The 27,075-nt window shown below is 39.0% G+C and overlaps 1 protein-coding gene across 3 annotated transcripts; it reads right to left on the bottom strand.

Annotated features, from left to right (window-relative positions):
• Positions 1-243: 243 nt before the first annotated feature.
• Positions 244-26,798, bottom strand: Ube2d3 (ubiquitin conjugating enzyme E2 D3). 3 transcript variants are annotated; one of them, XM_051165911.1, is made up of 9 exons: positions 26,623-26,798; positions 25,484-25,635; positions 11,662-11,725; positions 11,537-11,568; positions 7,635-7,712; positions 6,552-6,657; positions 3,526-3,619; positions 3,023-3,072; positions 244-1,498 (listed from the first exon to the last, which is right to left on the bottom strand). In XM_051165911.1, the coding sequence occupies exons 2-8, from the start codon at positions 25,505-25,507 to the stop codon at positions 3,024-3,026; spliced, it is 447 nt and encodes a 148-aa protein (XP_051021868.1). In that variant the 5' UTR covers positions 25,508-25,635; positions 26,623-26,798; the 3' UTR covers positions 244-1,498; position 3,023. The 3 variants fall into 3 exon arrangements, with proteins under 3 accessions (XP_051021868.1, XP_051021867.1, XP_051021870.1); XM_051165910.1 differs by lacking the exon at positions 26,623-26,798 and having other exon boundaries at positions 25,484-26,206; XM_051165913.1 differs by lacking the exons at positions 3,023-3,072; positions 26,623-26,798 and having other exon boundaries at positions 25,484-25,977.
• Between the last annotated feature and the right edge of the window lie 277 nt (positions 26,799-27,075).

Genomic DNA, 27,075 nt, shown 5'->3' with positions numbered 1-27,075 from the left:
CAAACAAACAATCCAATAGCATTGACTTTTATTCATTCATGTTAAGTCACCTGAAATGATATCTGTTGCATTTAAATGCTCATTAATGTAAATGGCTGAACAAGTCCATCTCAATGGATAGTCAATATCCCACAGCTAAGTCACTTCAGCACAGCCTCATGACAACTCCCACACCAAAACAGTACTTTATTTTGTAAATTTTGACCCATTATTACTCCCAAGTTATATATATATATATATATATTTTCAGCTGTTAAGTGTACAAGATGAAGAAAATTTTAGTTAGAAGGGGATGCACCTGGAAAATAATTTTCTTGAACTCCATATACACGTTTCAAAACTGCTGAGTCCCAAGTCCACTTATGAACTCTAGGACTGCCATAATCATGTGCAGCATATTAAAGCTACACTTTTGAATAGCTTATTAATTCTGCATAAATCAGGTCAAGCAATGTGTCAACCTGTAACAGACTGTGCACTTTAACTGAACATGGCAATATATTCACTCTTTTGAACTTTACATCATCATTTGATGTCAAACAATGAAGCAAATCCCAACAGTATATACAAAAACAGCTTTGCATTTACAAAGGATTGTTTCCCATACTGATTAATCCAGGCAGCTAACTCATTGGTTTATGCAACTTTATTGAAGAAAAATAAATCAATTACTAGGAGAGCTATTAGTTGATCACTCATCCATTGACAACTCGCATCATTTATTCAGTGCTATATTAAACAGTATTGGAAGATAGATTAACTAATAGCTCCAAGCCTCCTAACAATTTAAATGAAAATTACAAAATGTTTTGAGACCCTATTTTGGAATACAAAGGGTGTTTGACTTCAAATTTCCATTCTCTGTAGAACAAGAACAGGTCATTCCTTTATTGACATGCATAAAATACATCACATTTTTCTGTTCTGCTGATGCTATAATTCAGTACCAATTCTCCAGCCACATCAGTTATGAGCATAAAGTATATCATGTAACCTCACATCTCTAACAGTGGAAGGCTGAAACAAGAACGGATGCTGCTAGAATAATGCTGCTTCCTTTGATGTGATAGCTGAGCATCCATCTCCCTCCCCCTCAGATGGCTTCTTCAGCATGTTAGAGCAGTGAGGATTGGTTTAGTCTCATAACCAAGTTAGAGTGAAGACATTGGCCACATAATACACATGCTCCAGTTTTTAAAAAAATTTCTGAATCTTGGGCAACTGTTCTCTTGTAACTACTTTACAGTTTCTAAAAGCAGTTATTGTCCAAAGCTGGAAGAACTTAAGTCTTCTCAGATGAGCATGTGAATGAATGGAGGGAGGTAAACAAAAAATAAAATTAAAAAAGATGAGGTCTGATAGGGGAGCAGCCGGATAAGAAAATCAAAAAAGGAACAGTAATTTAAAGTTTATTCCAGCTATAATGCAGGTTATTCTGACTTTAAGGTAGCATCACATGGCATACTTCTGAGTCCATTCCCGAGATATTCTGTTGTACCTGTAAATAAACAAATAAGCTATTTAAAAAAACAAAGAATTACTAGTATAATAATATACTATAGTAGTATATTATTACCGTATACTAATGTAAGGCAATGAAAATATTTCTATTGTACCTGAGGGTTCATCTTACATCACCTGTAATGGCTATGAATAGAATAAAAGTCAACAAGGGGTACCAAGCAGCAGCACTAGCATTTAAAGCAGTGTGGGAAATGAGAGCCATGAAAGTGTTACCTAATAAACTAATAAATACAAGTGGCCCTGAGATTAGGAGCCTTAACCCACCATCAATAAGGTAGTATATATTCTACCAAACTTTCAAGCTGGTTGTACATTCTGACAAATTTTTTTTTTACATAAAATAACCCCAATTGTACAGTTTACTATTGACTGTCCGAATAGTATGAATATATATGTTGCACATCAATAGAAATTTTGGCCAATGCTAGAATTATGCATACAGTGTTACTGAGAAACTGAATCTGAAACCTAGATTGAGAAATTAGTTGGGTAGTGAAACTGCCTTTGAAACTTAGGCAGAGGAATAAGGCATTGGAAAGGATGATTAAAAAAAAAAAAAACAAAAAACAAAAAAACAAAACCAGTAGTTTTCAAGGAGTAGGCTTGAGTGGTTGCTATTTTAAATAAAAGTTTAGTAGCAGCGACTGCTGCTAATTTCCACTGAGGCTTGCTGAAGAATGGCATCTCTAGGAATGCAACCACATTTCTGTTATAAAGATCAACAGATAACTTGTCAGAGAGCCAGGTTATTATTGAGGAATATCACCAATACTAACAAATACCATTTATCCCATATAGTATATTCCTACCATACAGGCTACTTTACTTACCCCAACCAAAAAAGGTGACAATACCTTAAGAAATTAGTATATAATAAATAGCGGAAAACTTAACAGGAAAAATATAACTAGTTTCATCTCAAACCAGTTTCATTTCAAACCAAGTGTATAGAGTTCAACTATTTCTTCTAAAGCTCAACGTATTAAAAACTCTAACAATTCAGAGTTATGGCATAGAAAACCTTCTTCAAACAGCCAACACTTTAAAACAAACATTTCACTTAGCATACAAAGAGCCACAAAACAAAGCTTAAATGCATGCTTGTCAGTCAGTAATGAACATTTAGTTTGGATGCTGAGGTTTAAATAAGTGTTTTCCTTTATATTACTACTACCTTCCTGATAAAACCATCACATTCCACAGTATTGACACAAAATTTTTTAAACACCATGGTAATATTAATAAAGGATAAAGATACTCTTTCATTTTGACTTTCTACTAAAGCTATATAACTGCTCTGCCATGCAAAAATAATCTCAAGCAGTAGTGAAGACTGAGCATGTATTTTCACACTAAACAGAGATCAAGCAGTTAAATAGTTTTCAGAAAACTGCCATATCTGTTACTTTTGGTTAGTTTATACAGTGCTTTAAAGCATGCAGCACTCAGTGCTGGCAGTACCATAAATAAGTGCACCATAGAGTGCAGATCCTCTTACCCTACAACATAGCGTATTTCTCTGTCCACTCTCTTGCTAACCTATTGTACCTAATTGAACAAGCACACTTAGCATTAATTATAACGTACGAAAGTTAAATGGTTAAGCTGAACATAAAGATAATTCAAATATTTGATAGATTTATATCAAATGTTTACATTAATACTATTAAAAAATATTCTTGGATTTTCCCAAACTGAATAATTAAGGAAGTGTTTTAACATATTAGAAAACAAACATTTCAAAGGAGCTAGTTACTGTTATATATGCTAAAATCATTTATTTAACTGGCATGGTCTCATTCAGTAGCCCAGACCAGCTAAAAACTTCTAATGTTCCAGCCTCAACCATTATGCTGGCCCTTATTGCTTTTCTTATTGTGTTTTAGTGACTCACTTACCAGAAACACAAAAAGGTGCTGTAACAAAATTTAGCCACAATAAGCTCAACTCATTAAATAAAACCGCTGTTTATAGTCATTCACTAAATAATTGCATACTTACTTATCTCTGTCTGTTTTATAGATCCGTGCAATCTCTGGCACTAGGGGGTCATCTGAGTTTGGATCACATAGCAGTGAACAAATGGATAAAAGAACTACAAGAAAAAAGGAAACCCATCCAATTTCAGGTGTTTTGATAAGCAAATATTAAACTTAAAAACGTATACTAGACCTCATCATAATTTTCTTACTCAGCTACCTCTGCATCATCTCAAGAGAGTTCTACAGAAAACAAGTTTCTACTAAAAGAGAAAAAGGAATATTAGAAATAAAAGCTCTGTTGGCACCAAAGTCAGTAATGTTAGGCCAAATGTAAGTTTTTGAAGTCAAATATGTCCTGCAAGTTTAGTTCTTTAAAGAAGAAATAAAGAAAATCAAAGACAGTGTAAGAAAGAGGCATCAGAATTTAAAGATTTTCTTGGCATGTTAAGGGACTATAAAAGCTCTAGTACTAATTAAGGGTCAAGACTCAGACAAAATAAACAAAACAAGAAAGCAAATAAAAAACCCAAAGATTTTTTGTTCTGCACTAAAAAAGGTTTCTCACAAAAACTTGAGAGCTTTTTCACTAAAAGCTTTATTTTCATGAGTCGGAAGTAAAAATAACTGTCTAAAGAGACTGGTAAAAATGACAGTATTTCTATAGTCCTCGGTAATCTTCAGCTCTCTTACTCTGGTCTGTTCTACACATAGACGTTAAAAATGCCAAGTATCACACAATATAGTTACACTCTAAGCATACATCAACACAAGACTATACTGCACCTAAAAGACTGAAGTGGTTTGAATAAGCACTGGATGAAGGAAAACAAAACCAGCATAAGACAGCGTTGACTGCCACATAAGCCAAATATGTTAACAGCAGCAAACGCAACGTCAAGTCAAATGAATGCACATAAATTGTAGAATACAGTAACTCAGAAAAACACCAAAGTTTCTAATTCTGACTTGCTTAAAAACTTGTCAAAAAGCAGGTTAACTTTTAAGAGGGAAACAGAACACCTATCAACTCAGCCTGCTTTTGTAGAAATACAATTCAAAAAAGCGAGTACATGCCAACAGGGAGAAAAACTAGAAACACTGTTAGAAAAGAAATTAAAAATTCAGAGGTTAAAAAAATTAGTCCCCTTAAACGAATAAAAATAGGAAAACATGACAAAAATCCCTCTAGAGATTCAAATGCATTTTAACAAGCATATGGAGAAATGCCTGTGTGGTATGGTGCCTGTAAACAGAGCATACCAATTTCACTCTGCACTTACCAAACTCACACATTATAAAACATTTTGGTAAAAAAAACAAAACAAAACAAACAAACTAAACAAACAAAAAAACTAACAACTATTCCAAGTTTTAAAAATGCTGCACACTTCAGCATTGAGCCTGAAAATAACAATGGTTACTATATCAAATACCCGTAAGATTCTAATTACTAGCATTTAAAACATGACAAACATAATATTAAACTAATGCCTGAACTTGTAAATTACTAAAAGGTAGAGTATCATCATTAAAACATTGCTGGAGCTGGGCATGGTGGCACACCCCTTTAATCCCAGCACTTGGGAGGCAGAGGCAGGTGGATCATTGTGAGTTCAAGGCCAGCCTGGTCTACAAAGCAAGTCCAGGACAGCCGAAGGCTAACACAGAGAAAACCTCATCTTGAAAAAAACAAACAATAAAACCAGAAAACATTGCTGGAATTTAATTTGAAGAATGGAATGTCAAAGCCTATTTGTCATTCAGAAACCAGAAGCTGACAAGGAGAAACTACTTCCATCTGGGGTGTCCCTGGAGATCTGAGGAGCTTGTTAGGCCTAATAGACTATTTAAACTATAAGATCAGACTTTATATAGCAATCTTCTTCAAATTATAGAGAATCTAATTATAATCTTCTAATTACAGAGACTCATTATTAGACATAGCTAAGTAACACCTAACTAAAGACATGTTCAAAAAGAGATACAGAAAATCTACACCACATGTTTGCTGGAGTAGAAAGATTTAAAGATATAAATGCTGGTATCATGCCTGCCTATATGATTCTATTCTCACTAAAAGGCAACTAGTAGGGGCTAAAGAGATGGCCCAAAGAGGGGGACATACTGTTCTAGAGGACAGTTTTGGTTTCACAGCACCCATTCTTCTTGTCCTCTTAAGTGCCTGTTAACTGCAGCTCCTGGGGATTTGGCATTCTCTTCTGGACTCCAGGATAACCTGCATTCATGTGCCTATCAACCCCCACACAAGTGAACAGTTTAGTATCAAAAGAACAAGTTTATTAAAACTAACTTGGGGGCTGAGGCTCAGGACCACGGCAATAGCTCAATAGGTAAGAGCTCTGGCCACATAGCATCAAGACCTGAACTCAAACCCCCAGCACTCACGTAAAACGCGGGAAGCAGCTAGCTGTGTATGCTTGCACCCTATCATTGGTGAGTGGAGACAGGTGGACACAGAGCTATTGTGAACTTCTGGTCCAATGACAGAACCTGTCCTAATGAAACAGAAGCAGAGAAGAGTTGGGCACCTCTGGCTTCTGTATGCACTATGAACATACTAAAAATAACCTTTGCTATTATGTGAAAAGAACTTATTAGGCAAATGCCCTCCCAACATAATTTTTACTTCTGACAAAAATCCCCTTACAGTTTATGTTTACTGATGAAAATAACCCCCAAACACACTAATTTGTGTTTTTAAGATCCAAGTCTGGCCACAGATTCTCTATCCAGCCAAGGATGACCTTGATTTCAGATCCTCCTGCCCTACTCCTAAACCTGTTATTGTTCAGGCATGTGCCACGCCTGGTTTATAAAACACTGGGAGGGAAAAAAAAGTGGGACTTGTACATGCTAGGCAAGATCTCTATACCAAGTGAGCTACATTCCCAACCTTGCATGCAACTTTATTAACAATGTTGTTACAATAAAAATATTTATCCAAGCAGAAATCAAGAATAAAGCCCCTTAATTGTTAGGAAATCAGAGTAGCTGAAGACGATTGCACTGAAACTGTTATTTTACCTTTAGAAATAGTTAAAGCAGGAGACCACTGTGATCTTAGAATATCAAGACAAATGCTGCCATTACTGTTAATATTTGGATGATAAATTCTTGTTGTAAATGCAACCTACAAAAACAAACCACAAACACAGTCTTTAGATAGCTTTTCCAAATAAAACAAGTACCCTAGAGTTTAAAAAGCAAGGCTTAAATTACAACGCCTCATTATTGGTGATGAGAGGATCTATAAAGAGAGGGAGGATGTGATCAAAGTGCATTATATATTTTTATATCTACATAGATGTATGAAAATTTAAACAAAACCAATTATTTTAAATAAAGGCTAATTTGAAAAAGTCAGCATCTGCCTCAGGAAAAAGTCACTGTAGATTAACCCTGATAGTACAGTTTAACTATCAAAAGGCAATCTGTAAGAGGACATTTAGGATACTTAAAATTATACAGGTATATATTCAAATTGTATTTTCACTGCAGATACAACAAATAAGAGTATAAACTATATTCCAAAAGGAACTATTACAATGCACTTTTAACATGACTCAAGATGGCTAGAAAAATAAATTTTAATAATGCAATTATTTTCTAGTTATTCATACAGCATGAATTTGAGCTAATAGTTATGAAAAACCAAGGACCATATGCTCTGAACTCATTCTTCGGCTTTAGGCTACAGAGCACCAGGACCAAAGGTGTTGTGTCATGGATCCAGCAACTTAGTCTTTAACACTATAAACCAGGCACCCAGCGCATTAAGCAACTGTAAATTTTGGTTTACTATAGTTTACTAGGTTCCCACTTATCGTAGCACAGAAATACTTGAGCCTTGCAACTGACTACCTACCTGTGTCTAATTTTTAGAAGTTATGAATCAGTAATAGGTCAGTATGATGGCATACTGTTAATGGAAAAGTTCCAGAATAGTCTAACAGGAATCATTATCTATACAAATGCAGGTCAATTCCCTATGTATTATTTTTATTCAATATATACAAGTTTAAGCCTTGATTACACAGAAACCTCAAGTTCTAGGAACACTCTTTTTCTAAAATAATCCATAACAGATTTTGGAGGGACAATACTCACCTTAGGTGGTTTGAAGGGGTAGTCTGTAGGAAAATGAATTGTCAAAAAGAATACACCACCTTGATATGGGCTGTCATTCTGTGAGGAGAAAAATAGGCTTAATATGTCAATATGATTCTTTAAAAAGAAAAAATATCCACTTTTTTTAATGAACCAAATTACTTGCTACATTTCAATGAAGAAACTGAAATTCCAACCCTGCCCAATTCAGTTCATACTAATGTAGAAACGAAGTTTAAGTAATAAACCCCAATTATTTACAGAGATCCAATTTTACACATTACCTAAGAATTCTGAGGGGGAAATGATATAAACCCCAGAAATCTGGAGTCCCAAATCCAAATCTCAAAATGAAAAGGGGACTAATGAGATGGCTAAACCAGTAACGGCACTTGCCCCACAAGCCTGGTAACCTGAGTTTAATCCTTAGAGCCCATGTAAAAGGTGTCAGGAAAGAACTGACTTCAATGTTCAGAATGTCTGTGACTTCCATTCACATTTCTTAACAAGCGTGCGCATGCACACACACAATTTTAGGAAAAATACATTCAGCTATAAATTTAAAAAGCAAAGCATTATATATACATAGAAGTATTTCTAACAAAGGCTATATAACTATATCTATTTTAAGCACTATTAAAGGTACCTCTAGAGGCAGAAATATTTGACAAAATTTACTTTTCATTTGGCACCACAAAATTCTTGCATAAAATCATGAAAACTTCTCTTCAAAACTTAACACAATGTATCATCTATTCTACTCTTGAAAGTCAATTTCTAATTACCAGTGTCCTTTTCTTTGTTCACCACAATGTGATCATAAATATTTAACCACGCTAATATGAAGATTTAAGGATGATAAAGTTCGAACAATAATCCTTAAAAACTGATTTTATCTGACTTCCCTCTTTATAGCTGATCATACTCAGTCCATTACTGACAATTCATCATTCTTCTACAGTTATACCACAGATTAAGGCAGAAGTTATTGTTCCCAAAATTTGCTGCTGATTACATTTCATATTAAAGAATACTTAAAGCCAGGCGCAGTGATGTATGCCTTTAATCCCAGCAGGCGGGAGGCAGAGGCAGATGGATCGGTATGAGTTCAAGGCCTGCCTGGTCTAACAAGTGAGCCCAGGACTGCTTGGACCTTTTCCCCCTGTATGGGGGGCGGAGGGGAGTGTAAGGCCCCTCCGGCCCTTTCCAACATTTAAGTTCAATAACTAGCAACCTTCTACCAATTCTTTCTGGTTCCAATTACTTCCAGAAAGAATAGGAGCTACTTCAAACATTTGCGTGAAATTTCACGGACTCCGAAGAATTTCTTGAGTATAACTCACTAAAATTCAAGTTTCTCTTTATTGAAACTTAAGTAAAAAACTTTAAAAGGTCCAACTATGTTTTCAAATGCTAATTTCAGTGCCTTGAGATCTGGTTATCACCCTGCCATGGGCACTGTTATGAATGTTGAACTATCTCCTGTAACCATGTGATGATAAGGAATGTTCCCCAATTATCCCTAATTGGCTAAATAAATATGCCAAAGCCTATGACTGGGTAAAAGAGAGGGGGCTGAGTTTTAGGTGCTCAGGCTTGGGTTCCAAGGTGAAAGATCAGCAGGAGAAAAGGCAAGATGGTGATGACTACAGGCTATAGGAACAAACTAATGAACAGAAGCCACCCTGGGAGCCATCAGGTTGGTGAATGATTGGTTTTTATTTGGGTTTTCAAGGCACTAGAATTAGACTAGCTCAGAATCTGCTCAACATAGTCTAAAAATAAGTAAGTCTCTCTGTGTCAGTCATTGGGAAGCTACTGCCACAATAATTTCCTCTATTAATACATATAAATCATTCTACAACATTTTGGCACCCAAAGTGGGGTGTCAAAAATGTTAGGGTTATTTTTATGTAATTGTTTGTTTCTCTGTTTCTCTCTTCATGTGGCTAAGACATAAATAATTGAGACTGAGCAGTTACCTCTCTATTCTTGGCTCTCTAAACTAACTTTGTTTCCTCCCAGCGTACTTGTACTTTGTAACTTTCTGTTCAGCTCCTTGATGCCTCCCAGACCTCTTCAGAGGCTGAATCCCCTTCTTCATCTAACTCCTCCTCCCCTGGCTGGCAGAAGTCTAGCCCTATTTTCTCCCTGCTCAGCAATTTGCTGAGAACTGTTTTATTGGCCTATCAGGGGACAACTGGGAAGCAGTGTTTATAAAACACTGAGATAGAAGATTCTCAGAACAAGGACCGAACCAGATATGGGTGGCGGTGGGGGCCACAGAAATTAGATTTCAATTACCCAATAACCTTATGCCTATACAAAAGACCAAAAATAAAGTCCCGTGGCCTTGGCAGTTAAGATAAACCAATTATTATTCTAATTGCAATACCAGCCGATGTTCCCAACATTTCTTTAGTCTACTTTTCTAACATTTTACAAGTACTCTTGAACTCCCATCATCCCTGTCATGAATGTCTCCTACTAGCCTTTTATTATTTACTGGACTATCTTACTTTATTCTAACATGTCTCAGGCTACTGTTTACCCACACTTACTCCTCAACACATAGCAGGTTAGAAAATGAGTAAGGTTATTAAAACCAGGTATGGTGACTCATGCCTACTAATTCTAGCTTTCAGAGTCTTGAGGTAGGAGGACAGATGAAAATGAGAACACCGTAGCTGTGGATTATTTAAACAAAGCATACCCCAAATAAGTTGGTAACCTTAACAAACAAGCAAACAAACAGAAGTTAAACCTGGTTAAGTGCTTGTTGATCTAACCCATCTACTAGGGGAACTCTTCCAAAAACATTTTTTCTTTTATAATTGTATTAGATACCCAATGGCTAATGTTTCCCTATCTAGCATATTATTTACATTTACATTACTGCTGCACCCTCAAAATTTGATAAGATATACATGTAACTTGAAATTCTAAAATACCCTCTAAATTAAAAAAAAAAAAAACCATTAAAGGTTAAATGTGCAAGATACAATCTTTGGTTGTTTTTTTTTTCTTGTTTTTTTTGAGACAGGGTTTCTCTGTGTAGCCTTGGCTATCCTGAACTCACTTTGTAGACCAGGCTGGCCTGAACTCACAGTGATCCACCTGCCTCTGCCTCCCGAGTGCTGGGATTAAAGGCATACGCCACCACGCCCAACTGCAAGATACAATTTTACTCAAGGATGTTTTTAAGCAGACTAATTCGCTGAAACTTAGATAGTAATCCAAAATTCTGAATATTCAATTATCCAGCAGTTTACCCAAGATAAATTTTGATATATTCAAAATATCAAGCTCTGCCTATTTTGTATAAATTTCTAGGTCTATATATATTTTTTTAAAAAAACTAACCGAAGAACACACCATTGTGCTAGATTTATTCCTGGCAGTTCCCATGCTTTGAAGAACAACCTATGGTGGACCCTCCCTTCAAGAGAAGCTCAATGACTGCTTGCCTCTGCCATACAAAAACCAGGACTAAGCCAATACAAGGGATTCTGTGGTCCATAGTTGGTACCCCAGAGAACAGAAATGTGTAATCAGAGATACACATTTAGAACAGTGTTAACTGTGACATATCAGAAATAGTATTAACTGGCCAGGCATGGTGGCACACACCTGTAATCCCAGCACTTAGGGAGGCAGAGGCATGCAGACCTGTGAGTTCGAGGCTAGCCTGGTCTATAAAGCAAGTTCAGGACAGATAGGGCTACACAGAGAAACCCTGTCTCAAAAAAACCAAAAACCAAATAAACAACCACCACCACAACAAAACCCCAAACAACAACAAAAATACCATTAACTATACATTAAGGCCAAAAGACTAAAACTGTAATAAAGAGAATGCTGGATTTTCAATGAAAAGGAAAGTTGAAAAAAAGAATACTTACAGGTCCCATAATTGTGGCTTGCCAGTGAAACACTAGAAAGGGAAGGAGGGAGAACAAAAAAGCCTCATTATCCAAAAAACACAATCTTCTGAAGTTAGTCATTACAAAGAAACTAAGTTACTTACTGTCATCTCCAACTGGACCTGCAGAACATTGTGCTGGAGGGTCACGGGCCAAATCACTAAGTTCCTAAACCAAGACAGAAAATGGTAGGTTATGTAATCTAAATTTAAGAAAAGATATGCAGTTAAATAAACTTTTTTTTTTTCTTTTTTCTTTTTTGGTTTTTGAGACAGGGTTTCTCTGTGTAGCCTTGGCTGTCCTGGACTCACTTTGTAGATCAGGCTGGCCTCGAACTCACAGCGATCCGCCTGCCTCTGCCTCCCGAGTGCTGGGATTAAAGGCGTGCGCCACCACTGCCCGGCCTAAATAAACTTTCTTATTCCATTTCAAGGGACACAAAACCATGGTAAAACAATACATCCCAGTAGGAGAGAAATAAACTTTTAAGTAAGCTTAAATCCACTCCTGAAATATGCTAGGTATGTTTAACAGACACATGCTGAAATAATCATCTTGGCTAGTGTATGAGTGTCATTTGAAAAACTATTTAGACCATCTCAACTGGTCCCTTTATTCTTGTCTTAAATTTTTTCTCCCCTAAAAGTCTCACTATTTTCCATGTGAAACACCTCTTGTAGAGCTAAATGCCCTTCCATATTTAAATTTCCTGATTAATGTAAGCTGCTCATTTTTAGCTATTTTAAAAAGTATTTGGAAGACCCAACTTTTCTAAGTAGAAAGATGCAATTTTCACAATTTCATTAAGAACGCACCTTCAGGGGGCTGGAGAGATGGCTCAGGGGTTAAAGAGCCCTGTCTGTTCCTCCAAAGGTCCTGAGTTCAATTCCCAGCAACCACATGGTGGGTGACAACCATCTATGAGGTCTGGTGCCCGCTTCTGTCATGCAGGCACACATTTAAACAGAATACTGTACACACGTACACACACACACACAGAATGTGCCCCCAAAACATGCACGCACGTGCCTAACCCTTCAATAGCCTACGATGTATGTAATCAAGTACGTAATACTTTGTATAAAAGTAGTTTCCTTTATTAGACTTACAGGAAAAAAGATACAGATTTGATGATGGTATCGGTTTTACCTTACCAGGGTTAGTTATCAAGTAGATAGACTCACTCTAATGTTACGACCCACCTCCCTTCAATACCTTAGCCCGGACAAATGCAGGTGTAGCTGTAAGTTCTTTATAGGTATCATGCCGAAGTATATTAGCAGTCATTAAAAAGCAAATAACAAAAACCAAACCAACTAGCTACATTTCCAAAGCCAAAGCAATTCTGCCTGTTTTGGGCTCAATCTTCCAACATTAGCCTAGTTATCCTGCCCTCTTTTCCTTGCAAGTAGCCCAATCATAAGTGTAACATGTTTTGTTTAATTACTGATTCTTAAAAGACACAACAAAGGACCCTGTGGCCAATATCAACATATGACATCAATTCATTTAATTGAACATAATAACTCTCAATGACTTTACTAAGCAAATGACAAAGCACAGAATATTCTGAATAAGCCCACTTCCCTCAATAATAGAGAATGGAAGAGAAGCTTTTAATTTAAATCCCTGAAAAACAACTACCTTGGTCAAAGAACACACAGAATTTCACAGCTCTTAAGAGCATACAAAAGAACCTCAATGTATAGTAACAAATTCAAGAAGCTAGTAAAAATGCAGTTTTTATTAATGTATTTCCAGATACACTGGTTCCATCTATTAAATAAAAAGCATATGCAGTAAACAGCATTCTCAAACATATGATTAACTCTAAGATTAGCAAGTCTCATTTCCTGGTCCTTTTCAGACAAACACCTCTTTTTTGAGAGTATTAGCCAAGCTTATCCTCCAATCTTTATGAACAGAAATAGCATTTGCTGTTTCTGCTGTGTGGTATGTACCAACCGGGCATGCTATGGCAATAGCCTTCAGACTAAGAAACTAGAAATGAGATGTGTAAACCAGGAGTGGGTGTATGGCTTAAGGTAAGAGTCAACGCTCTTAGATGGCATGATGGTACAATTTCATCTCTTTTCATACTACTAGTGGTTCCATTATTTCTCTTTAACTGTTAAAGATTTTTGTGATTGTATGAAAAACTAATGGCTGATATGTCAAACACATCAGCAAAATGAGAACTTTACAAATACATTAATGCCAGCTTGTATTAGATGGATGAAAACAAGTCCTGGACACAGAACCTACAACTGCCTCAACACAGCAAGGCAAAAACTCTTTTAAGCATTTACCATGGGCTATAATCTCATTCCAAACACAAGACTTTTCTGAGACTATTCAGTAGAGTATGAAATACCTGATGTTATTTCTGTGCATATATGTATGCCTACATGAGTTTATGCGTACTATGTTCACCTAGGTTTCCACAGAAGACAGAGGTCATCAGACCTTCTGGAATTGCAGGTACAGGTTGTTGTGAGACACCTCATATGGGGGTTGGGAATGGAACCTATTATCTACTCTTATAGAGGACCCAGGTTCAGCTCCAGCACCTGACAACCTCTTCTGGTCTGTAAGGGCACACACACACCTTAAAACCACAGTGATTGTCAAAAATTTACAATAATAAAAGAAAAGCATATACAGAACAATGCAGTATGAAAATGTTTTCTCTGTCCTAATGCTGGGAAAAACACAAAATATCCCACCAAAAATCCACAATCAACACTCTTTATTGCCCTAGTGTTTCAAGAGCTTATGTGTAAAAGACACAAAGTTCCATTCTGACATAGATTCAGTCCATTGGAAATCTTTAAAACTGTCACTCAATTGGTATAGAAAAATGTTTATGTACATGTACGCTCTATGTAAACACACAAGACCTGAGTTTGTGAGCCACCATATGGATACTGGATAGCAAACAATTCTTATGCAAGAGCAGTGAGTACTCTTAACCACTGAGCATCTCCAGCCTCCATCTGCTAACTAATGAACTGTTCTTATATTGTGTTTTGAAAAAGCAACAACATCAAAAGCCTTTCTTTCCTCTATTACCCAGATTGGTCTTCTCATGAGTTCAACTAATCCTCCACCTCAGGATCCTGAACAGCCACGACTACAGTTGTTGAGTCCATTAAAAAAAATTAAGTTATAGGGGGCTAAAGAGATTGGCTCAGCTCTGTTCAGCCCAGTTTGCTCTTCCAGAGGTTCTGAGCTCAATTCCCAGCAACCATATGGTGGCTCACAACCATCTTTAATGTATGGTATGATGCCTTCTTCTAGCATGTAGGTGTACATTCAAGTAAGACCACTCATATATAAGTCAACAAATCTTTTCTTTTTAAAAGGGGAATGTAGCTTTTAAAAAGTTTGAAATATAGATTTTTAATAATGCCATTAATATGTCTCTAATTTGCTGTTTAATAAATGTATTGTAAAAATACTAATAAGCAACAGTTGGGTGTGGTGGCATCTGTGATCTCAGTATTAAGAAGGTTAAAGCAAGAAAAAAAAAATCACTGGAAGTCGAAAGCAAGCACCACTCTGTATCAAGACCTGGTTCATGAATGAATGGATAATTAATTCAACAATAAGATTTTTATAGACTAGACTTGATATGGAAAGTTAATGCTAAGAAGATTTTTGATTTAAGAAATGAACGGTTGGAGAGATGGCTCAGCAGTTAAGAGCATGTCTGCTCTTCCAGAGGTCCTGAGTTCAATTCCTGGCAACAATATGATGGCTCACAACTATCTACACTAGCATCAGATGTCCTCTTCTGGCACACAGGTGTACATGCAGATAGCACTCATATACATAAAATAAATAAAACTTAAAAAAAAAAAAAAGCCGGACATGGTGGCACACACCTTTAATCCCAGCACATGGGAGGCAGAGACAGGTGGATCACTGTGAGCTCGAGGCCAGCCTGGTCTACAAGTGTGTCTAGGACACTGAGGAAACCCTGTCTTGAAAAACCAACAGCCCCTCCCCCCAAAACCTAAAAGAGAAGAAACGAAGCACGCAGGTAGATAGAGCCACCCAATTCAGTTAATAATATGAAAAGTCTAGGTTGGGGAAGACAGCCTAAGAATCAGATATTGACTCTTTATAGACATTATGATTGGTTGACATATACTCTTGATGAAGGGATTGTGTACCCTGAAAATGACTTTAAAAGAACAAAGCGGGAAGCAATAGATCCTCAAATGCAAGCATCAATTAAGTAATACTTAACCTCATACAATAATGCAAAAGACAAACACTGTTTTACTGAAATCTTGTATTGAAAACAACACAACAACCACCACCAACCCTAGGGGCTAGAAAAGTGCCCCAGTAGTTCCAGCACCCACCACCAGGCAGCTCATAACTACCTCTATCTAACTCCAGATTCAGGGAACCCAATGCCCTTTTCTGGCCTTGGAAGGCACTGTGTGTGGCATGTGCCCAAACATGCATATACATAACACATACTAGGTAAAAATAACATGCTAATTACCTCAAGCAATTCAGTTATGGAACTGTTTGAGACAAGAAGTGTCTTAGATTTCATCATACACATAAAATTCTGAAACAACTACATATACAGAAGATATTATGCGGCCCAAGTCTAAACAAAGAACTCAGTTGTATTTTATATATACCAGCTATGCCAAAGGCATTTACTTAAGTCATCAAGTCTCACAGACATAGCTTGTCAATACCAAGAAAACACAAACTTTCATTAATTGTAATGGCAAACTCCATTACCACTACTGGAATACTCACTGTACTTAATCAAGGTGGTAAAAAACAAAATTTGTGTATTACTACTTCCAAACTCTATGCTCCTGTCCCAAAAAGTAAATATTCAATTAAAATCCAAGCATCTTACCTATGCAATACAAACGGCAAAAGCAACTTAAAAATAAGGCTAGGAGCATGTACTTTCTCTAATGTTATCAGTTTGGAATCTTTTAAACTACCTACCTACACTTAATATTTTCTATTTTGTTTCCTCAATTCTAAAACAGGAACATCTTTTTTAGTGTGAATTTTGAGAGATAAGTAAGACTTAGAAGTGTTATAACACAACACAGCAGGTAGATAACAGACTTCTTTTTTAAAGACAGGGTTTCTCTGTGTAGCCTTGGCTGTCTTAGACTTTGTAGACCAGGCTGGCCTCGAACTCACAGCGATCCACCTGCCTCTGCCTCCCAAGTGCTGGGATTAAAGACTTGCGTCACCACGCCTGGCCCATGCTATTCTTTTTTTTTTTTTTTTTTTTAATATTTATTTATTATTATGTACGCAATGTTCTGCCTGCATGTACACCTGTAGGCCAGAAGAGGGCATCAGATCACATTACAAGTGGTTGTGAACCACCATGTGGTTGCTGGGAATTGAACTCAGGACCTTTGGAAGAGCAGGCGGTGCTCTTAACCACTGAGCCATCTCTCCAGCCCCTGCCCATAGTATTCTTTTTTTTTTTTTTTTTTTGGGGGGGGGGGCGTTTCAAGACAGGGTTTTTATGTGTAGTCTTGGCTGTCCTGGACTTGCTTTGTAGACCAGGCTGGCCTCGAACTCAAAGTGACCCACCTGCCTCTGCCTCCCGAGTGCTGGGATTAAAGGCGTGTGCCACCACTGCAGACCATTTGCAAACCAACCATCTTGAAGTCAGGCCTTGACGTCTAGGCTTGGTAGTAACCACAGCCTTAAGATAGGGAAAATATTTCCAGACCTTGCTGGTCAGCCCACCTAACATAAAAGCAGTGAGATCCAAATTCCCCCAAGACTTGTCTCAAAATATATGATGGGGACACAAGAGAATAAATGTTGACCTCTGGTCTCTTAACAGGCATGTACACACATGAAAACTCACACAAAACATTTCAATAATTGTTGGCCCAAACAAGTATCTAACCAACGATTTAAAATGATTTTACTTATAAAGATGATCAGAAAATTGTAAATGTTAACTATTATACATCAAGGTACTACCTTGGTAAATCTTATGAAGAATAAGAAAACTGGTTTTCTACATGCTATTTCTGAACCAGTAAGCCTTTAAATGCTAGTATTACCATTCCTTTAGAATAAAGGAATACTTTCAGCTTTTTATTTTCTTTAACCTCAGGCTCTTGTTACTTAAGTCATTTTCTTATTTCCCTTTTAAATAAGTTCTAAATATCTTATTTCCCAAATTTCCACGACCAGGACATCCCTGCAGCAATAATCCAAGATTTTAAAGTAAAGCCAGTCAAAGGAAAATCATTAAGTTCATACACTAAAATCTACTTTATATTCAATACAAAGTTAGGCTGAGGTCTGTTAAGAGTATGTTATGTAGCCAGGCGTAGCGGCACACGCCTTTAATGCCAGCACATAGGAGGCAGAGGCAGGTGGATGGCTGTGAGTTCAAGGCCAGTCTGGTCTACAAAGTGAGTGCAGGTCAGCCAAGGCAGGTTACAAAGAGAAACCCTGTCTTGAAAAACTTAAAGAGTATGTTATGTGCCTGCTGTGTCATGATGCTTTAAGTCTTGTTCATCTCAAAATTCATATTAAGAAAGACATTACCTATTTTAGAATTGAGGAAACAAAGTAGATTTAAGAAGCCAGGGAGGCTTTTCCAATCAAGAAAAACAAAATCCTGAAAGCTCTCACATGGTCTAATTCACCTAATTAGGTTAAAAATCTCACAGAAGTACTTAAGATTGCAATAAACACTACATCCCCGATCTATTATTTCCTGAAGACTTTGTAAGCAGCATAGCAAAACTTTGTATCTATATACTAAGCAAAACAATCAGTGGCTAGATTACTGTAAAGTAAATTAGTACACAACCACTACATTCTTAAAAATCATTTTTATTTTATGTGTTTGAGTATTTGCCTAAAATTCACATGCATATGTGTTTGCCCAAGGAGGCCAGAAGAGGAAGTTAGATACCCTGGAGCTGAATCCTGGTCTTCTAAAGAGTAGCCAGCGCATGCTGGAGAGGCGGCTCAGTGGGTAACAGTACTGGCTGCTCTTCCAGAGGTCCTGAGTTCAATTCCCAGCAATCACATGGTAGCTCTCAACCATCTGTAATGGGAACTGATGTGTGAAGACAGATTATTCATATAAATTAAAATAAATATTTGCTGGGCATGGTGGTGTACGCCTTTAATCCCAGCACTCAGGAGGCAGACCCAGGCAGATCACTGTGAGTTTGAAGACAACCTGGCCCACAAAGTTAGTGTAGGACAGCCAAGGCTACACAGAGAAACCCTGTCTTGGAAAAACCAGAGTAGTTATCACTCCAAACTCCGAGAGCCATCTCCCCAGGCCCCAAATTTTTATTCTGAGGTATTTCTAAGAGAAAGCCCACAGAGTTTAAGGGGATCTTTACTCCAATCATCATCATAAAATAGAGGATCTCTTTGATTCTTCATAGTTGAAAATATGAAATGGCTGCCAGCAAGACCTACACCTAAACATAATACTATAGGTTTTTTGTTTTGTTTTGCATGTTTGTACCTCTACTGTCTTGGTATCTTAGTGATGGGCTGTAGTAGCAGTAAAGTAACCAAAGACTACAAAAATGGCTGACCAAAATATTGAAAACAAAGACTTAAAGTAATCATGGTGGAAAAAATACAAAATTATCTCATCTGTGCATCCAGAATGCTTAGTAAATTGAAATGTAATAACTGTGAATAATAAAGCTGTACACTACATTAGATAAGCCGCAAGAAGATTCCATGTCTCTATCACAATTTATCTCAGACCCATGACAAACATTACTTGTATGTCATCAGCACAGCCAGAAGGAGTGTTTATGAAAGGGAAAACTCTACTAGTAACCCTGCCATTAAGGCCTAACTCCATAAACCTGTTCAACTTTGTAGATTTCTGTTACAATCTGAGAGGCCTGTCAAATTTTAATTCAATACAGGGGCAAGGCCAAGCCATGGATTATACCCCCTATATATAGTATATTACTACTACGCTACCATGTTCTAGTATCAGTTCCAATCTGACACCAACCTTGTATTTTAGCACATAACTAATAGTAGGTAATAAGACTTTAAGAATCTTTATTGTTTTTTTAAAAGTTAACTTCCTGTATTTTACTTAGGAGTCCACTTTTTCAGAGACAGCCCTTGCTGCACACCTATCTTAACACTACTTCTGAGATAAAATAAAGGCAGGTAGCAGGAATTAAAGAAACCTCCAAAAAGTGTTTTGAGATTATATATCACCCTTAGCTGTCCATTACAACAATACAATTGCTGCAATTTTAAAGACTTTCTTACATAAGTTAATTAAAATGTCAAATAAAAAAGCTTCTCAGAAATGTGTGGTTACTAGCAATTATTTCCAGAAGATACCTGGCAAAAAATTATGTGAACACACTTGACAGAAGTGTAGACATTAACAATCAAACGGAATTGCCATTTAGCTAGCGTAGTCCAGGCAGGAGGATAAAGTCTGAGCAAGCCCAGAAAATACTATATTTCATTTCAAAAAGCCAAAACTCAAACCACAACAAAATTTATGCCCCTTTAAAATCAGTTTGTTTGTAACCTTTCCTGTGGAAACCTTAGTTTCTTTTTATCCGAAGGATTAAAAGATATGTCTTGTGCACTACCCTGCCTTACATCACTGACAAGGCATTAGCTTCCTGTTTAGTTCTAATTATAGGTGAGACGAGTATGCTTGTTTATTAGACAAGGCACTAAGAATGGCCTGAGTGAATAATACTACAGTCTTCTTTCTTTAGATCACCCTTGAAGGTGAGTCACGTAAGATTCCTCGAATCTAGGCCTGGTGACAACCAAATGTAGCCCTACTAAGGCCCTATTCTCAGAAAAATCTTTGTGTAAGCAGTTTTGGAAAAGAAAGAAAAGAAAGCTTTTAATCCATGAAAGCAAATCAGGCATTTCACAGATAGGAAACTTAGCAGCACTGGTTAGGATTAATGTAAATGAATATTTCCATCCTGAAACATCTAATCAAGAAATACTAAATCACAATTGAGAAAGCTCAAAATAAGGTGCCTAGATGATAAATATCATGTCCAAACAAGGTGTAAAATACAAACTTTTGCCCTTCCTTCCCTCACATGAACAGGCCTGAGGATAATCTGTTGTTTTGTGTTGAGACAGTGTATATAGCTACATTCCCAGGATGACCTCCAATTTATATTGCCATACCTTAGTCTCCAGAGTGTAGACTATAGGTATATATTACCTTAGCTGCCAGAGGAGTTTTAAGAATACAACAGTATTGAACAAATTGGCCATACACTAAGATATTTAGTCCACTCATTAACACTAGTGAATTTCGAATTAAGATCACTGCCATGTAGGAAGCTTATAATACCCTTATTACAATACAGAATAGCAAAGGAGCTTGACAAACCTTTGAAAATAAGTAGCACAAAGTGACAAATATACAAATGTGTGTAATGACTTTTCCCACCAAAGTACAAATTCTCATGACTGATATGGGGTTGTATCAATTACAACCCCAATGAAATACCCATGAAACTAACCCCAAGCTAATTAGCAAGTTCAGACTCCCCAATGAACATTTCAAAATAATGTATTTCTAGAAATGATTTATAAGACCTCACAGTGTTGTATTCATAAAAAGCCAGAATCTTCCAAAATAATAATGTAATAATGTCAAAACCTACCTGAAAAATAGCTCTTATATACAGCAATAGAAGAAATTTCTATTAAGGCTCACAATGCACCTGGGTTTGGTGGCAGACAACTGTAATCCCAGATGGGAGGCAGAGAGGGAGGATGGCTCTAAGTTCGAGGCTAATACAGTCAATCCCCACCTCAAAACAAAAAACAAGAAACAAACAAAAAACAACAACAAAAAAACCCAACAACAAAACAAAAAACCAACCAAACAAAAAGAAAACCCTGCAAAAATAAACTGAACAAATAGATAAATAAATAAAAGCACAATCACGAAGTGGGCAACAAGCCCAGTCCTGTAATCGTCATTATTGAGCAGTCAGGATGCTCCAAGCTAGCCTTTGTGTGACACACTGCCTCAAAATTTAATTCGAACCCCCTCTCAATCAATAGAACCCCCCACCCCGGCCAAGAGCCCCATAAAGAAAATTTGAGAATCAGGAATTGATTTAGGAGGTGCTCAAACCTTGGAAGCAAAATGTAAAGTTTGTCACCGTAGTTATACAAGTTGCTTTGGGGTATCCAACTTAACCTTTCTGTGCATACACTGGGTTTAACACAGCAGATAAGCAGATGATGAAAGACAAGGATAGTGTGTCACAACTGCGTTTATCAAATTCAACCCTAACCCTGAGACACTGGATGACCAGGATTCCCCCACTCACCTAAGTATTTTTTTACAATATAAATCAGCCTTAGAGATTAAAAAAACAAAACAAAACAAAAAACTAAAAACAAGCGTGGTGGCGGCTGCTTTTAATCCCAGAGGCAGGAGTTCGAGGTCAGCCTGGTCTACAATGAGAGAAAGCCTGTCTTGAAAAACCAACCAACCAGCTGGGCGGTGGTGGCGTACCCCTTTAATCCCAACATTCGGGAGGCAGAGGCAGGCGGATCGCTGTGAGTTCGAGGCCACCTGGTCTACAACAAAATGAGTCCAGGTCAGCCAAGACTACACAGAGAAGCCCTGTCTCAAAAACAAAACAAAACAAAACAAAAACAAAAACACCAACCAAACATAAAACAAAAAACCAAAATCCCCAGCACAGGACAAGCCTATTAGCCTACAAAACTTGAAGCACTATTTTAAGAGTCTAGCACTTAACACAGCAGTTTCTAGCCATAAACTAGCCAAGAATTAAATATATTACATTCTAGCCTTAAATTTACAAATTAGTTGTAACATAAAACCCAGCCTAAATCCTCACTATTTATATGAGGTAGAAGACAGCATATCTCAGCAAAAACAAAACAAAACAAAACCACATTCATTTAATAGGAATTTAAATGGTCCAAAAGACAGTTTAGAAACCTATTCTAGTTGTGTGCCTGAACAAGTCAAAAGTCAACTTGTGGGTCTGTTGCTTCATCCATAAAATGGAGTATCTCACATGGCTGTCTTGAGGCCCACTACACACTAGAGCTCCTATGCTAGGTCTTAGCTATTACAGAAACCTGAAAAATGGTTACCAGAACAATGTAGAATTAGATAGAAGGCCTGGGTTCTAGCCCCAACTCTGCTACATCATAAACCCCTGGGCGAGTTTTGTTTTTTCTTGAAAGTGAAGCTGTCAACTGTACCCACTTTTCCACATTTGTTTTAAGAAAATTAGAAATTGTTTGAAAGAGTTATGAAATATTGCAAATACTTTGAATTCAGTTTCTAAAATGTCCATTTAATAACAGTACCACATTACAATTTAGTCCAAATAGCAAACAGTAAAGCAAACACACACACACAAAAATTTTTAAAAATTATCTTTATGAAAGATTTTAAAAGTCAAAAATAAAAAAAGCTGGGAGTGGTGGTGCACACCTGTGACCCAGCACTTGGAGAGGCAGAAGCAGGCGGATCTCTGAGTTCCAGGCCAGTCTGGTTTTCAAAGTGAGTACAGGACAGCCAAAGCTACACAGAAAAACCCTGTCTCGAAAAAACAAAAACCTTAACAATAACTTATACTAATTTATCACTAAAGCTTACAGTGGTCTACACATTTTAATAAAATATTAATGAGAACTACAGGCATGTTTGTAGCGGATGTAAACATGTTAATACTTGTTTAGGGAAACCAGAAGAATTCAAAGTAGGGAATTAAAAAAAAAAAAAACCTCATGGCCATGGCTAATTGTCCCCTTATTTTTAGAGAAATGATGCTTTAAGAAAAAGGCATCCTTTTCCTGAACTTTCATAAACTATGGCTCTATCTGGGTGTCATTTTTTAAAACTAGCCTCATGATTCTAACAATGGGGGTGGGGGTGGGGGGAGATAATCAACAGATTCACTAGGATATTTATATAGGTTCAACCAGCCATTTGGCATATAGTTTCCTGATATAGAACTTTTACATTATTAAGTATCAATACATAATTATTTAAACTTAAATATCTGTTTTCTGTCACTCTAGTATCTAGAAAAATCCCTGGTACTGACTAGAGAAATGGATAAATTTGTTTAGAGCATGACTCTAATCTGTGTATTTTTTACTACAAATGTTCACACTTAATTATTTCTGCCTCACTAGGGCTCTAAGTCATTAAAATGGTGCCAGAACAACTGAGTATCACCTAAAAGTACCAAGACCTTCCTTCAAAATGTTGTTTTACACTCATAAAAGTAATGGAGCTGAATTGATGGTCACTGAACATATTAAGTATGTTGTCACACCAGGTGGTTATTTTAAAGCTATCTTCTAAAGTTATCCAAAGCCTTGAATCCTAAGGGTTCCCTCTCACTGTTGCACATCTTCAAGAATACAAGCTGCTCAGTTACTGTTTTGCATAGAACTACGATGATGATGATTACAGAGTGATGGTCTTGGAATTTAAGGTTTCAGCATCAACATATTCAGATAAGACTTTTACTTTCACTAAACTACAGCTTTGCCAATCAAACTTAACAAGTCATATGCATTAAATAACTACAAACAAATGTCAATCCATGTCCTTGCCTTTCCTTCCAGGCAACTTAAAAAAAAAAAAAAAAACCTGTTCTAGAGTCAAAGTTTCTAACACGAACCTTCCCATTTTGTCTTTTCTATTAGGACTGAGTTTATTCCACATTTTTTTCAAGTTAGCTGTAAATACTCCACCCTCTCGATTGTGCAAGAACCAAATACACCACACACACACACACACACACAAAGACAAACTGAGAGTTTGAATTTAGGTTATGTCTTGGGGGTAGAGGATCTGAGAGCTCCCTACAACCTGATTTTAAAAAACAAAACCAAAAAACGGTTAATGCTTAACAGAAAACACTGTTTTGTATTATTAGAAAAGGAGACGCCGGAAAGAACCTGAGCCAGTTAAAGCAGCCGCCATCTTAAAATGCAAGATAGAAGTTAGAGCAAAGAAAATGAGACTAAACCACCGGAGAGGTGGTTCCACTCACAACACATCTGAAAGCTCCTAGTTCTTTCCAACTTACACCGGCAACTTATCACATTATATTCAACTACTGAAACAAGCCTCCTTACGAAAAGGTTCTAAGCAAAACCAGTCTGTCCATCCAGTCTTCCTGCAGTGTTAACACCCCTACCCCCTCCCAAAGGGATCCTTCAGAAGGCATTTATCAGTTGCCAGTGCCTCAGAAAAACAGCTTCGGGTGAAAGCCGCGACCACACAACACAGGAAGTGGCACCAGTGTCAGTCTACCTCCTCCCAACCTCACTTACTCTTGTGTAACTGCCCAGATTGGGTTAAGCTTCCGAATACTCTTCATCACTACATTTTGACAAACTGAGGTGTGTTTATACCATCCCGACCAGCAGTAAAGTTCTGAACAAAACATGTTCCCCCGCCCATGTTTCAGCGCTTTCTTCCTTAGAATGTCTACAGCCTTACTCATACTGCTAAAGTAAGTTCTGAAGAACCAAGCGTAGGAAGCAGCATCCCGACATCTGCCCGAAGGCCTCTACACAACTCCACTTCCCAAACCGGGCTAAATCTTCGTTAGGCTGAAAACGGAGGAGCCTAAAAGCCGCACTACCTCACCCGTAACTGCAGAGTCTGGTCAGACAAACTTATGTCTAACATTTCGCTTGCCAAAAGCATTCTGTTTCCTATCTTAAAGCTCGTTTCATCAACAAGTACACCCACGTTCTCTAACTCAAGTGATGGTCAAAGAAAAGGCATTTTTCAGAATTGTGTCCCACCCCCCACGCTTTTCTCCGGACCCGAGCCTTCCTTTCTTCCCCTGACCCCGTCCGTACCATGTAGTTCCAACAACTTACCTTATTAATCCGTTTCAGCGCCATAGTCTGTGCTATTCGCCGGGCTCCTCACTATCTCGATGTGTACTCAAAGGTCCGGCCAAAACTCTTGATTATCCCGGCAGCAGGGAAGTCTTGTCTCTTCTCACACCGGCTCTTGCAGACACAGGCGCCTTTTGCAAAAATGGAGCAGATCAGCCACTCGCAAAGGCCTCGGAGAAACCCTGCTGACTCCAGAACCCTGAAAACCGTCGCGATCCGGGCAGGGTGGGGTGGCAAAAGCCACCAACTACTTCTATCCGCGGTTCGCCCAAAGGAGAGGGCGAGGGTGACGGGAAGAGCCGAGAGGTGATTACAAGTTTAACTTCCCGGCCTCTTGAAAGGAAGAGCCCCGGGTGGGAGAGGAAGAGGCGGAGGAGAAAGGGGTGGGTGCGGGGCAGGGTCCAGAGCCGGGCAGAGGAGGAGCCGGGGCCTAGTCGGCGCTAGGCCGGCGTCATTAGGGCAGAGAAAGGCAGGGGTGTAGGGAGGGAGGGAGGAAGGGGGGAGGGCTGGCGGCTCCGGGCCGACGCCGGGCTCCTTTCGGTTTCTGCTCCGAGGGTCGGCGGGCTAGCAGAAGGCGACGGGACTTCTGTGTGCCGCCGTCCCCACAGCTAGAGCTGTTCCATGTCGCCCCTGACACCACCGTAACTCTCCGCCTCACAGCGCGCTCCTGCGTGCGCGCGCCCAGCAGCCACCACCACCACCACCACCTCCTCCACCTCCACCACCACGCGCCCGGCGGCCGCGAAGCTCCGGCGCGAGGACGCGCCCATGCCCCCTCCCCCTTCGGCGGGGCCCCGGCCTCGCCGGCCTTCCCACCGCACCCCACCCAACCCCGAGGGCTGCCCACTCGGGCCGCCCACAGCCCGGGGCGCCGCGCTGGCCCCGGCCGGCCTCCCTCCTTCTCCCACCCCTTCCCGAGCTGTCCACACCCACGCGTACAGAGGGGCCGGGGCCTCCCTCGAGCTGCGGCCTCGGCCTCCTCCCCGCGCGGCAGCTGGTGCCTCCCCGGCCCTACGGGGCTCACGCGCACGGCACAGCTACAAGATGTCCGCTCTGACGGAACTACTGCCAGCTGCCACGCTCCGCCCCTCCCCCCGCCCTCCCCCCCCTCTTCTCGCCTATTCACCGCCGCGTATCCGTCCGCCAACGCCGCCGTCGCGAGCGCAGGGCGAGCCGAGGGTTGAACGGGAGCGGTTTGCTTCCCTCGTCCAGTCCGAGTGGACGCGCCACCCTCTTGCCGTCTCCCTGTCGGAACAGCACCTTCTTACTAAACTGATCGGAGGTCGGGCCGGGAGGGCGGGGGACGGAGGCGGGTCATGGGCTGAGGGGGAGGGTAGACGAGTGGCGGAAACCCTTAGACTCAGAGAAGCATCGAGAACCGGAAGGAGACCTTAGGAGGAAGGTAATGGAAGCGGCAGCTGCGCGGTTGAGGCCCCACGCCCCTCCCTACAGTGGCCCCAGTTTCCTCACTTGGTATGGAGGCGACGGATCTCGCGAGAACCTCGTGGCCGGCTAACCGGAGCTCGGGGTCTGCAATGACTTAAGGGCAGTTTTGTGCTCTCTTCCTGGCT

Source organism: Acomys russatus, chromosome 23 (assembly GCF_903995435.1).
Source record: "Acomys russatus chromosome 23, mAcoRus1.1, whole genome shotgun sequence".
NCBI classification, from domain to species: Eukaryota; Metazoa; Chordata; class Mammalia; order Rodentia; family Muridae; genus Acomys; species Acomys russatus.
The sequence above is the reverse complement of the archived record's forward strand: the minus strand, read 5'-3'. Positions and strand labels throughout refer to the sequence as shown.